This window comes from Oratosquilla oratoria, chromosome 24 (genome assembly GCF_046742065.1).
Source record: "Oratosquilla oratoria isolate Oo_2021 chromosome 24, ASM4674206v1, whole genome shotgun sequence".
NCBI lineage: Eukaryota > Metazoa > Arthropoda > Malacostraca > Stomatopoda > Squillidae > Oratosquilla > Oratosquilla oratoria.
This window is the reverse complement of record NC_134800.1, coordinates 5,134,971-5,148,611: the sequence shown is the minus strand read 5'-3', so window position 1 is coordinate 5,148,611 and position 13,641 is coordinate 5,134,971. Positions and strand designations below refer to the sequence as shown.

Here is a 13,641-nt window from a genome sequence, read left to right as displayed (position 1 = left end):
TTAGGCCAAAATACAACGCTTCATCTACGACTATCTGCAAAACAATTCGTTGAACTTACTTTCTATATATATAACAAACGGTATTTCCTTTCCCAGAACAACTACTACGACTCCGTACTTCGTAGAGTCTTGCAAACTTGTGAAAATGTGAGGAAGAATGAAGTGTACAGAAAAAAATAATTACAAAATGAAAGTTTTATAAAACCATTCTAGATGAGTGTATAAGTTCAGTTAGAATTTCTGGTGCAACTTTTTGGGCTCACAAATACAACAAAAGTTCAATCTGTGTCAAATAATTCACACAACATGATGCAAATGTGGAACGCCTTTAAATGAATGTAATCTGAGATAGTCTTTATAAAATCAATATGTTGAGGATACATATTATACGTGCTTATATAGGTTTTATAGTCGACAAAAATGTATTTATAAATTATTTAAATTTGAAATATTACTTTCAGAAACTCATAACAGCATTAGATATATAGTTTCTTTTACATAAGTTTAAAAAATATTGGAACAGTGATGTGCATTTCCTGTATGACGTCAGTAACTAGTCCGGTGTTGTGCTCATGGCGGGGGACGAACGATGGTACTTTACGAAAGAAGACATCAACAACTCCCCCAGCAGAAGATGTGGAATCGATGCAGAAAAAGAATTGTCATACAGACAGCAGGGCGCAAATCTTATACAAGATATGGGCCAGCGGTTACAAGTGTATCCTTTTATAATATCGGAAAAAGTGTGCTTGGTGACCATTTCCTTCGACATCCATACGTGTAATGTGTTATTATCAAGTGATTTTTGCCTATGTACATCCAAGTAAGATAAATTACTGATCCTGCAAGTTCGTTCTTTTCATTGGATACACTTATGTAAAGAAAACTAGCCGGCACTCTGCCTTTGCAGCGGCAGACATTTCGTGTGTTTGGTTTAAGGAAAAGTTATGGCGGCCATGTTTTGTCACATGACGTTCAAAACAAGCATGTCATTCTTATTTATTTATCCAGTATAGTCCATCACAAGTACATTCTTATTTAGTACAGTACTGAAGCTGAGTAGGTGTTGTGTAGAGGGCGATAGTATTGTCGTCATGCTTAAAAGAATTGGCTGTTGGAGCGTTTGTTTACAGGGTCTAGGGAAGGTCGCTGGCCATTGATGTCAGTATGCACGCGGTTGCAAAGCAAGGGGTCAGGGATGGCTGTAATATCTGTGAGGATATGTTTGCAGAACTTATGGATCCAATATTAAGTTTGGATAGGGATTTGTAGCTTGAAGCTGGAGAGAGTTAGAATTTATATTTTTCCCATGTAAAAAATGGCATGTGTATATGTGGATTCCCAATTGTCTTAATTTAGTTAATACACTTAATTAGTACCCACTAACTCGTGCTGGGATAAGTTATTAACAATAGAGATGCAAATAAAACGTGGTATAAGGCTCCAAGGCATGTTGATCTTGGCATGCTACTAGTAATAAGCAGTTTCTCCGAACTTTCTTCCTAGTTTTTCCATAATTTGTTATTTATTGTTTTACTTCCCTTTTATTTCTTTTTCCAACTGATATTATCCTCTAGAAGCTTTAATTGTCTCTTGGTCTCCTAAGATCTAGTTATGATTAAGGATAATTTTTTGTGTAAATTTTAGGATATCTGTGGCAAATACTTACTGGAATACCCGTTATAGAGGATGTGATCACCCCCTAGAACATTTTACAAATGCAGGCAAGTTAGATTTGTCATTATGCAATTCCACCATTATTTATTGTAACGTTAGGTATTCTGTGAGTGAAGGAAAGACACGTCCAGTGGCTTAAGTCGATTATCTTGGAATTGTGGGGCTTACGCAAGAGAAACTTAAGATCCATGGATTGATTACAAGGTTGGTGATATGTCATTATTTTCATTAACCAGTATTCTTTAATCTGTACAAGTGGCAGATCTGATAAGATTAACAGTAGATAATTGAGAATGGTAGGCCAAAGAGTATGTAATAATCAATTACTCCGCTACCTGGCTACCACCACCTATCTTCAAAATTGATCAACACCCATACTTTCATTTGTATATGCAGCCCATATATAAGCTAGATTGAGAGAATACAGAGATCAGTAACCAAACTGGATACAAGCCTGGCAGGTAAAACATACAAGGAAAGACTAAAATTGTTGTAATTGATAGAAGAGATCTCACGATTAAGGATAGGGCTTCAAGAGGTCATGAGAACAAATCTAGGAAGATAACGTGTAAAGGAAATGAAAAAAAATCCGTGTAGATGCCTAACAACAGTAGAATACCAGTTTGCATATCTTGCAAGTTGAATAGATTGGTTCTTGGATGATAAATTAGAGAATTATTTGCTCCAGTATTGTATTCAACCAAAATGTCCGTTTTCAATCAACCCAAACAGAGATAAAATGAGATCAATTTTAGTTTTGTGGGGGAAATACCCTAATAAAGCTGTATCTAACATATCTGTAAACTTGTTTCAGACCTCAATCATATCAGTTCTGGAACAGTTATCTAGTTTGGAATGTAGTTGAGAGCTAAGGTTATATTGTATTTGGAATATCTGAGATGATGTAACCCAGGCTGGAACAATATATGAATTAAAATTTAAATATAATTGGAAATTGTAGATATAGACTAGGTTGGAATTTTACATGAGTTTGAGGCTAAGTATGATAAATTTGTGAAAAGGAGACTGGCTTGATAAGTGTGATTTAGGGTCACTGGGGCCTTGTGGATGGCCTACCTCAACCCATCCATGGTTCATTACAATTTACAATAAAAAACACACTTGCATGTAGTTGTGGTCTTTAGAATATGGATTGTAAATTAAAATCTACTAAACCAAAGCCATGAAAGCCAGCTCTTACTTGTTTCTAAGAGAAATTTTGCCATCAATAAAATAAAGTTAATGTAAAACAAAGCATTGTGTATGATGCTGCAGACTGCATGCAGTTGGGGGGTGGGTGGAGTAGGCTTGCATGTGTTTTAAAATTGTCAAACCTCCCTCAATTTGAGAAAAAAATGAAAGAAAATATTTTATACCTTTGAATATAAGATAGGGTTACAATACACTTGGAACAAAATGAATGTTGAAAAAAACAATGGAAATACGAGTCCTTACTTAAACCAGCATCCACTATCAACCTACACTATATTGCAATATATGTCTCAATGGTTTGGCAGATGAGAAATAAAACCTTTACTTAAAATTAAAATTGATAAGCTGATGGAACAGATGCTCAAAAATTAAAGAAAAAATATATATATACATATCTTTTTGGGACATCTTATATGTAATCATTGCACTTTAAAAAATGAAGCAAATGTTGTTTAAAAAATGAAGCACATTTCTAATGTTATCTGTTAGCTGCGTTGGGAAAAAAATTATACTCATCAGCCACTTTACCAGTGCTTGTGCATTTCTGAAACTGCTACAGTCTCTCATTCCTAGTATCTGAACATGGAGGTGTAATAACTATGATCTGACAAATTTGTTAAACTCCCAATCTTGGGGTTCCTGAACTGAACTGAACATAATACATTCTTCCTGAGAAAATCAGACCAGCATGTACAAATGATGTATACATTATTAACACTCCAGTGAATGGGCTGAGCTGGAACATCCACAGGGCCTAGTTGGTCTATTCACAGGCCAAGTAGGTGGGCTGAGTTGGACCTACACCATAAGTGTCACTCCTTTCCTGTATACTAATTAAGTAAATACACACACACCATAAAGTTGGAACTATACGTAAACTTGAGGCTAGGTATGATAAAGAGTAGGTGATGGGGCCCAGTAAGTATTGCTACTTTCCTGCATATTACAATTAGGTAAATACATACACTTTGTGTTTGTTTGTTCATGCCTACAAGTGCCTAGTTATATGACTATGGAGCTATGATCATGGGGTCTCATCTCTTTACCTCCACTCAATTATGTCTTGAATTTATGTTCCCATGGATTGTATTTTTGTCTTAGTTGTTCCACAAATTGATGCCTTTCTCTGGAAAGCTATAGTTCCTAAAATCTTTTGAGCGGTCTTGTTTCTTCATCTTTTAACAATGGTCTTTTGTTGATCTTGCAACCCATGACAGCTGGTCTCCTTTTTTCTTCTTCTTTGTCTCCCCCCCCCTTTTTTTTTTCTCTCAGTTGACATGTATATATGCTTTTTTGTTGCCTCCCATATCATTTAGGTTTGGGATTATTTTGGTTGTTGCCTATTGTATGTACATACACGTGTGTGTGTGTGTATATATATATATATATATATATTATTTCATTTATTTATTCTCAATTTTTCTTTTACATTTAGGTGTGGTGACTACTTCTTTCTTTTTGTGTATTTACCAAATTTGTACAAGGAAGGAACAACTTATCTTATCTCCTACTCTCCAGTTAATTATGCCTATCTTCAGAGTCATGTACCATCCCTGTTTTCCAAATATCATACTTTATTTGAATTCATGTTCCAGCGTGGGATATATCACTTCAGCTATCAATGAATGCATTGCCCCTGGTCTCTCTTGCAAGCAACCTCTGCGTGGTCCACTAGTCACTCATTGAAGATATATTGTGTTGTCCAGGGATTATTAGTGTGGGGGCATTGTATCAATGCATCTACATGGAAAACTGTATTTTTTACATCTTTCAGCCATTTGATCTTTCTCAGTTCTCATGATATGTTTGTGCATGTGTATTTACCAATATGTAGTTTCCAAATTGGCCCTGCTGTTGATGTGCAGTGATTTCATACATAGCTTCTGAATCAGGTAGGGGGATGACCCTTGATCCTCAAGAAAGTAAGATGAAAAAGAAATTATTGATGGGTGTGTGAGTGTTTTTGGCTGGCTACCTTCCTTGTATGGGGGAAGAAGCCTTTTGGTATATAGATTAATAGGAAAGGAGCAAAGCTCTTGGGGTCTTGACTCTTACTGTCCAATTTGTCATATTTAGCTTCAAAATCATGCATGGTTCCAACTATTATGGCTTTATTTTTCCCATTATCATATGTACTTGGATTTGAATGCAAGTGTTGTTCCAGTTAAGGCTATATCATCTAAGTGATTTTAAGTATTGAGGAATCTGTATGAACGATTTCCATATGTCCTTTAGACTAAGTCTTTCTAAATTTGTTCTTGACTTCCCATCCTGAATTAAGATATCTCTTCTGTCAGTCTAGGCTATACCTTTTTGTGACCTGAATATTGTAATCATATAACTTTTTCTTCCTTCAAAATTGGCAAATCCATTGCTTTGAGTCACTCTTCATGTGGTTTATTTGCCAGGCTGGGAACAAAAAATTGCTACCCTTTGTATTCTCTCAATCTTGCTTGTCCTGCACTCTTTGGGGTGCCATACCACAAACATATTCTACTCTTGGACAGATCAGGGTTTCTGTGAAGATTTTGTTATCTCAATCCATATTGTGAAAAAGCCATTTTAATGTTCCTCAGCAGTCTATATGTCTCTTCCACAACATAACATAAGAATGAAGGAGACTGCAAGAGACCATAAGGCCTACACTAGGCAGTCCCATGCCCATTACCACATGTCATCTCCATCCATAAAGTTGTCTAACCATTTCTTAAGACAACTAATAGTTTCAGTGCTCACCACATGGTTACTAAGTCTATTCCATTCATTGATCACTGTATTAGTAAACCAGTTCTCACCTATTTCCTGCAGATAATGCCTAGGTGATAGGTTGTCTTCTATCTTCTTCTTGGGTTAAAACCATCCTCCCTTCATCTTGGCATGCAGTGCAGCTGCTTTAAAGTGTGCACTACAGCACTGAATGAAAAGAATGGAGAGGTACTTGGAAAAATTGGTCCCAATTTCATCTAGCATGAATTTACATTTTTACTAATCATGATAAATAGCCTAATAGATGATTTATGACTACAATTACATTTTTGATGTTTGAAGAGATCATTAATTGGTAGTTGATAGCTGTATTCTCCAATTTTACCATGACCTTGTGAAATCCTTCCATATCTGATCTAGAGATGTCAAATTTGTCAGCCTTCTTCTGTTACTAGAAGAGAATCAGGTTGCCTCTTTCTTGTAGCAGGTCTAATGCTCGTAGTCATTCCTTGTACATCCAGACTTCTTCCCTCGCTCTTGCACTTACCTTTCATTTGTGCATGAACCAGAGCATATGTTTAACCTCTTTAATACGATGTCATGAGGCGTGAGTGAGTAATATGAGGATGCCAGTGTCAGATTCCTGATTATATTTATTTTCTAGTTGTAGCTGAGTGATCCTCTTATTCTGTGAACAGGCCTCATCACTTTTTCAGTGGTTAAAAACATTCTGGGGGAAAGAGAATGAGTATAACAGCTGTAACTTTATATTTCATAATGCGCATATTGTGACACATCATTGTAGGTCAGGCAGCTAATGTGTGTGCGAATATTTGATATTTGACTCATATTGAAGAGATTTAACTGTGTGGGAGACACACTATTTATATATATCCCAATTTGTAAAGTTTAGAAAAAGATTGTATGGACTCTTTTCTACAAAAATATAATTCTGTTGTATAATCTAAAGTAGTTATCAGTTAGGCGTTCATTGTATTTGGGCTGAGCTGTTTTGGTGGATATTTGAGATCTTGCTTTAGCTTCAGCATGGTATTTTTTTCAATTTCTTTAAAACCTTTCATATCTGCTGAAGGACAGGGTGGCATCTGTGACTAGTTTGATTTTTCATATATCTTTTGTTATGTTTCAATTTTCTGGGGCAGTGAGCTTGAAATTTGTTTTGTAGAAGTGTTTTGTGATGCTGCAATGCCTTTTTTCCTGTGATGCTCCAACTGCTTCTTGGAAGGAGATGGTTATTTTTACCTCCACTTTTATTTCCCAGTCTATTATATTTGTTTTCCAGGTTTTTCTTTCTTGTTCTTTATTAATTTTGTAATTTTTTTGTGGGGGATGAGTTATCTTGTGTTTAGTTAGTGTTGAGTTTTTTCTGTAGGCTCTTGGAATGTCATTCCTGCTTTATAAATGGTTGCTATTCTCATATGTTCTATCAATTGATGGAAATGTGATGTCTATGTTAAGGATGTTGGTTTGCTTTATAGAGGTGAAAAATGAAAATTTATGAAAAATTGAAAACTTGCTGAAGATTTTCATGTTGGTACAACATCCGGAAGTTAGGTCAACTGGGAAGGTTTTTGATTTCATGGCTCTGTTCAGAAAGTCTGCATGGATGAATCATCTGATCTGTGACAAGCTTCATATTTACAGGCAAACGTTTCAAGGATTCATGAATTACAAATTGTTTTTATCTGTGATAAGGTACAATGTAATTGGCCTATGTAGCGAAGATAATAGAGAAATCATTCAACTGAAGGGGAGAGCAAGGCTAGCAAAAGATACTCATAGACATGTCTATAAAGGGATCTGCCATAAGTAGTGGTTGCTCTGGGGAAGAGAAGCCGTCAGTTATATGCTTGGCATTGTCACCATGGTCACTCTCATATTCCGTGTCAATTTCGCTGCTTGATACTTGCAGAAGGTGAATATTCATCATAGGCACTTTGTAACAGCTGAAAAAAATCATTAGGTCTATATCAGTATGAATTCCTCCCTTCTGGTGGTCAAGGATAATTAGGCTTAACTCATGCTTGGGGTGGTGGTGTGGGGGGATTCCACTTGTTCGACTCTCAAAAAACAGACTTTAATTTGGTTGACTCCAATTGACAAGACATGGTCATAGGCCTATCATGGAAGCCCCTGCCACCATGGACATGCCTATCACCCTGGTGAAGTGGTGTGATCATATTCAATGGTCTACAGGCCTAGTTAGACTATGCCATGACGGTATCCCTAATCTGCTTAGGCTTAGCCCAAAAATCATTAGTCAAGTTGACAGCACATCACAGCATTTTATAGTGCAGGCATATGGCATACATAAGATTGATGTCACAGCTGGTAGAGCGTTATGAGAACAGTCGAAGATCAGTGAAGGGAAAGTTCGTCTGCTACCGATATTTTGATGGGCCTTTTTATCACATTGCGTAATAGTTAGGATATATTTTTGCATTGTTTTATCTAAAAGTGATTAAGCCATAGATCGAGCAAATATTCACCACTTCTTTGGAAATCTCATTTTACCACTGATATGGCAACTTTTACTATAATTATCAAAATATAAATACTGCAAGCTGGCAATCCAGGCATTAGAACACATAACTACATATATCTAGCCTGTTATTGTTTTGAGTACAGCTTTTTTTCTTTGTCCTATTAGATATTGTATTTGGCAGCAACTCGGGTGTGTATGTGTGTGAGAGAGAGGAGAGTGCATCAGCTCCAGCCATACCACGATTAACACGTGTTTGTGTTGGTGTTTACTATGGTCCGCATTTTCTTTGCTTCCATTTGGTTTCCTACAGCCTACAAACACTATAAGTATTTGAAATGACTATACTATTGAAACAGAAAATGGCTGCTGCAGAGAAGGGGTGAAAATCAGGCATAAGTAAGATAGGAGCGTGAAGAGGAGAGAGGTTGGTAGCCCTTTGCTGGTAAAGAGCTACCAATCTCTACATTTGGAAATATGTTGAATGCATTGATTTACTTGAATAATGAATTAATTATTAAATAATTTATCTGTATATTTCACCAATCATGCCCATTACATTGATGTCTGGAGCGTAAAAACCTCAAGAGAAACTTTGAAGCCCATTATCTCAATTTATTTATTATTACTTATTTATTTTTTCTAAAATAATTTCAAAGTACCACTATGACAATTTTTAGTTTATTTTTATTTGAAAGCCGGCACTTTATCCTGCATTTTGAACAATGGTTTTTATGTGTTGGAATTTCTAGAATGATTTATGTTATGAATAGAAAATTCTGTGTGGTAAATAAATCGACAGAGCAAAAAAATAACCACTTTCTTAAAAAAAAAGGCCAAAGCATAAGGCCAATTAGTTGGGGATTAGTAGTGGTCTGGATATTTTATAATTTTTGCACAATGAAATTATATTTTTATTTTGCAAGTACAGTATCTGTGTACAAACTTGAATGAAACGCGGTCAGAATGACCCCAATGATGAGGATGACTTTTGGTATAAAGATCAGGTTCCTAGCTCAATTGGGAGAATGAAAGCCTTTGAAGTGGACCAATATCCTTAACTTCTTCAACACGGGGGAAATTCTTGAAGGGAGCATCAGCTGCCTGATGTATGATAATTCGAAGGTGCATCACAGTACTCTCATTATAAAATATGAAGTTACAGCTGTATTACTTGATCTCTTTCACTCTTATTAATAACCACAGAAAATGTGATCAAGCCAGTTCACAGAATATGGGGTCATGGCTACAGCCACAAAATAAACATAATCAATATACGGGTACAGGCATCCTCGTGTGCTCGCTCACACCTCATGATGCCTGTGTAGGCATCATTGTATGGAAAGAGTTAAATGTCTAAATATTGCTTGACATCCACTTTTTTTCAAGCAGGTTGTATTTTTCCATTAGTTCCATGGTGATCTTTGTTGGGAAATGGTCTGAGGAGAGGTCATACATGGTTTCCTACGATTGTGTTAGGAAGGAAGATCCCATTGTTATGTCAGAGGACATTGCTTGTTGGTTTTGATAGAGGAGTTGTTTTGTGGGTTGGGGACCTGTAGTATTTGTGTCCTGTTTGGTATGCTGTATTTGTGTTGAGCCAAATTTGATGATGTGCATTTAGTTACCTGACAATATGTGGTTTGTTAGAGTTAAATGGTTGCAGTAAGGGTGTTTTCATAAAGCAGATGGCATGGGTGGTAGGTAAATATCGTAGAACCTTGGTTCTTGAGCATTACCTAACTTGAACAAATCAGTTCTCAAGCAAAAATATTCAGTTTTTTGCTCCAGTAGTCAATCAAAATAGGTTCTTGAAAAGTCAAAACAGAGAAAAATATAAAATGGGGCAAAATTCAAATTTATGTGAAAAAATATCACCCTGATAGAGCTGTATCCAGCAGATCAGCAAATTTAGTTTCTGTCCTTAACCAAATTAGTTCTGGAATAGTTATCTAGAATGTATTGTGGTTGAGAACCAAGGTTCCACTGTACAGTAAACCCTCAATATAACAGATGATAGGGGGACATGGATCAGTTGTTTGTTCAGTATTAGGAATTAGTAGCATTAGAAATTACAGTAAACTCTTGATATAACTGACGATATGGGGACAGGGGTCTGTCATTATATCCGAAGATCAGTTGTAACTGAAGATCCCTTGCTATAACAGATGAAAATCCGTTATAGCGAGGGTTTGTCCAGTCATATTTTTTGTCCGTTATATCCGATATCCGGTATGTTGAGATCCATTATATCAAGGCTTTACTGTGATTGTAATATTTTAGTCTTCATTATTTGTGTTTGATTTGAGATTACTTTTGTTGTGTGTGTGTGAGTGTTTGGTTCCTTTTTGTTAGAAAATGTTATGCATTTGTGTATTTAGGGATGAAACCTTTATTGAGTGTACATTATTCAGTTTTTTAGAACATTTTCAAGAATAGATAAAGAATACAAGCTCAAAATATATACAAAGATTCAGAAAGTGATAGGGATGGGGAAGCTAAGGGACAAGGAAAGATTTGAGGAAGGTCACAGGGTCTAATTGAGTCATGGATGGTCAGTAGTATGATCCTAGTGGCTGGTTCACTGCATTGGTGATGGTTGTCCATTATTTTTGCTACCTTCTTTTACTGGTGACAAACTCGAGGGAATTGAGTTTTAACACTTTTTTATGTATTGGCATTCATCATACGCAGACCTTCTTTTGAAAGCCTTAACTTGGTTGTTACATTAATGTTGTATGGAAGCATACAGCATGAATTAAACAAAATGTGTAATGGTTATTCAACCTACCAATGCATGAATCATCACAGAGTAGCAATCTCTAAAATAGATGGACTTCTGAGTTGAGCAATGTAACAATGGTAAAACACACACGAGGGGTAGAGAAGACTTATTAAATTGGGATATGAAAAATACAAGGGGACATGGAAGGAAGCTCTAAAAGGACAGTTATAGAAGAAACCTGAAAAAGAACAGCTTTCCCCACAGAGTGGTGGATGTATGGAACAAACTGGACGAAATGAAAGTGTGTGCAAAAACCATACACAAGATACAGATATGGGACACCACGAGCATAGCTCCCCTTCTCATAAGATACAATTAGGTAAAAAAACAAAAACAAAAAAAATGTGCGCACAAATGGGATGAAACAATAGTGTGTGCAAAAACCATACAAGAATTTAAGAACAAACTAGATGATGAGAGATACAAAGACAGGTCACTACAAGCATAGCGCCCCTTCCAGTATAACATACCTAGGTAAATACACATTTACAAACATACAATTTAAGGACAAACTAGACACTGAGAGATACAAAAACAGGACACCACAAGCAGAACTCCCCTTCCCATAAGATACAACTAGGTAAATACACACACAGACCATCCATTACTATTGTTTCTTACAGGAAAAAGGTTTCAAACACACAGTCTTGGGATACATGACCTGTTCAGGAACATAACCTTTACAGAAGAATATACTGTACAGTAGGACCCCACTATAATGGATTTTACACTTCAGTTTTTATGGAGTCAGTAGGCAGGACTGAATTTCATTATTACAGAAAGATTATGACAAAAATAGATGTCAAACTTCTCCAGCATGAGCAAAATGCTGTTATTTTAGTGAAAGCAGGCAGGGAGGTACTTGTATCCCTCTTGAGTTGGTGCCAATTGTACGTTGAGTTGGGGTGGGAGCAGAGCAGAGCAGTCCTTTTTTCACATCACCAAGTACTGTAGTGTGACATATACTTCTGTAGTACAGTACTGAAGTTCATCATATACATGCAATATCATAAGATATTGATGCTAGCATTTATGCTAGGAGAGCAAAACCATAATTGATGATATTAGACACACTGAGGTAAAACATGAAGAATGGAAGATGGGTCTGTAGGCAGTCCTTCATCACTAGCTACTATACAACTTAGGGGTAGGAAAATGATAACAACATTTAGGATGGAGGATGTGTCAGGGTCAGGTGTGACGATGGATTTATCAAAGTTATTTCAGGCATACTCCTCAAAAATAGGTGTTTCTTCTTCATTATAAATTTGGCATAGTAAACCATGTTCATTAATCAAGTCAAAAAATGTCTGGCTGTATCTTTTAACTTCACCAGCGTCAGCAGACTTATCTCCCCACCCACATCCTGTTGCCTGATGCCAGGTTTTTCTTTAGAATTGGCTAACCATCTGAGAAGGCACAGGATTCTGTTATTTTCATGTTTTCATAGAACATCTTGCCCTTCTCTTGTTATTAATGGGCCTGTCACAGGTTCTTTTTCTGAACACTATTCCACAAATCACTTTTGTAACATTTTGGAATTTCAGTCAGTTTAATGCCTTTTTCGTCACTTTTCACTTGATTGATGAACTGTTCCATCCTCTGGACATAAATTTTCAAAGTTCTTTTTCCGTTTTGTATGTCATGAATAGTGGAGATCTCGTTGAACACGTTCATTAACCACTCTGGTACGATGGCACCTACATAGGTGTCATGAGGTGGGGATGGGTACACGAGGATGCTGGTGCTGGCATCTTAATTATATTTTCTTTTTGTAGTTGTACATGATGTACCCCTGGTTTCTGTGAACTGGTTTGATCACATTTTGTGTTTATTATTATTATTACTCAGAGTAAAAGAGTGAGTAATACAGTAGTGACTATATTTTATAATGCAAGTAGTGTGGTGCAAATTTCATGTGGCAGCCAGGGCTTCATGCAAGAATTTGAGTTGTACTGAAGAGGGTAATATTTTTCTTGAAATATAAGCTTCAGTTTATTTGTTTTTTATTTATTTTTAATTGAAATCGGAAACAACTCGTTAGATTACGGCTTCATTGTTAAAGGTCCTGTCCACTGGTAGAATACATTTTCAGTGCTTAGAAAAAAAAAATCACCGAGTTTTTCTTGCTTTCAAGAGTTGCTGCTCATAACAGACTAGTACCATTAATACCATCTTGTTCATGAGTGTAGTATCAAACCAGTGAGCCTTATTGGGGGGAAAACATTTGATATGGTCATGTGGTATCTTTCGGGAAAAATGCTGAATGGTTGGACAACTCTCAGAGTGGGACTATTTCTTCAAAGTGCTGAGTAATCGGGTTTACTGAAACATTGTATGCTGAAAGAATTTACTAAACTTTATGTGTATATACACAGTAAATACCCCCCAATTGTCAACCTCAAAATTATATTATATATATATATGAAATAAAAATGATTGGAGAAAAGGTGCTAAAATGACAGTAGTAGTCCATTTATACTCAGTCCTTAGTTGACCATGAGCAAGTACAATCATACCAATCTGGCATGTTAGCTATATTTTTGTACGGTTAACATCAATATGGTCTATTCCAAGGGAAAACGAGAGCAAAAGTCATTCAGACAAAATTCTATTGGAGGTAGGGGAGTACTTTTAAGGGGGATAACTCCAGTTTAACAGAAAATCTAGCATAATGACTTAGTTTCTGCTTCAGATTTTATACTGAGAGATTACTCTATAATTTACTTCACCTCAGTCAAGTCCATTAGATTATTGG

General features: G+C 36.2%; 2 protein-coding genes across 10 annotated transcripts in view; one reads left to right on the top strand and one right to left on the bottom strand.

Annotated features, from left to right (window-relative positions):
• The window catches only part of dgt1 (KAT8 regulatory NSL complex subunit dim gamma-tubulin 1), a 34,106-nt gene extending 33,228 nt beyond the window's left edge, over positions 1–878 (bottom strand). The window contains exon 1 of one of the 6 annotated variants that reach the window (XR_012967560.1): positions 1–40. This exon is cut by the window's left edge and continues 43 nt beyond it. Coding sequence is in view for 1 of the 6 variants with exons in the window: in XM_076207525.1 (XP_076063640.1) it covers positions 838–863 (26 nt within the window). In the remaining 5 variants the exon portion in view is untranslated. The other 5 variants (XM_076207525.1, XM_076207527.1, XM_076207526.1 and 2 more) reach the window with 5 other exon arrangements.
• Positions 496–13,641, top strand: part of LOC143038398 (uncharacterized) — a 41,590-nt gene continuing 28,444 nt past the window's right edge. The window contains exon 1 of one of the 4 annotated variants that reach the window (XM_076207520.1): positions 496–718. In XM_076207520.1, the coding sequence (XP_076063635.1) occupies positions 573–718 (146 nt within the window). In that variant the 5' untranslated portion in view covers positions 496–572. The remainder of the gene's footprint in view (positions 719–13,641) is intronic. The other 3 variants (XM_076207518.1, XM_076207519.1, XM_076207521.1) reach the window with 3 other exon arrangements.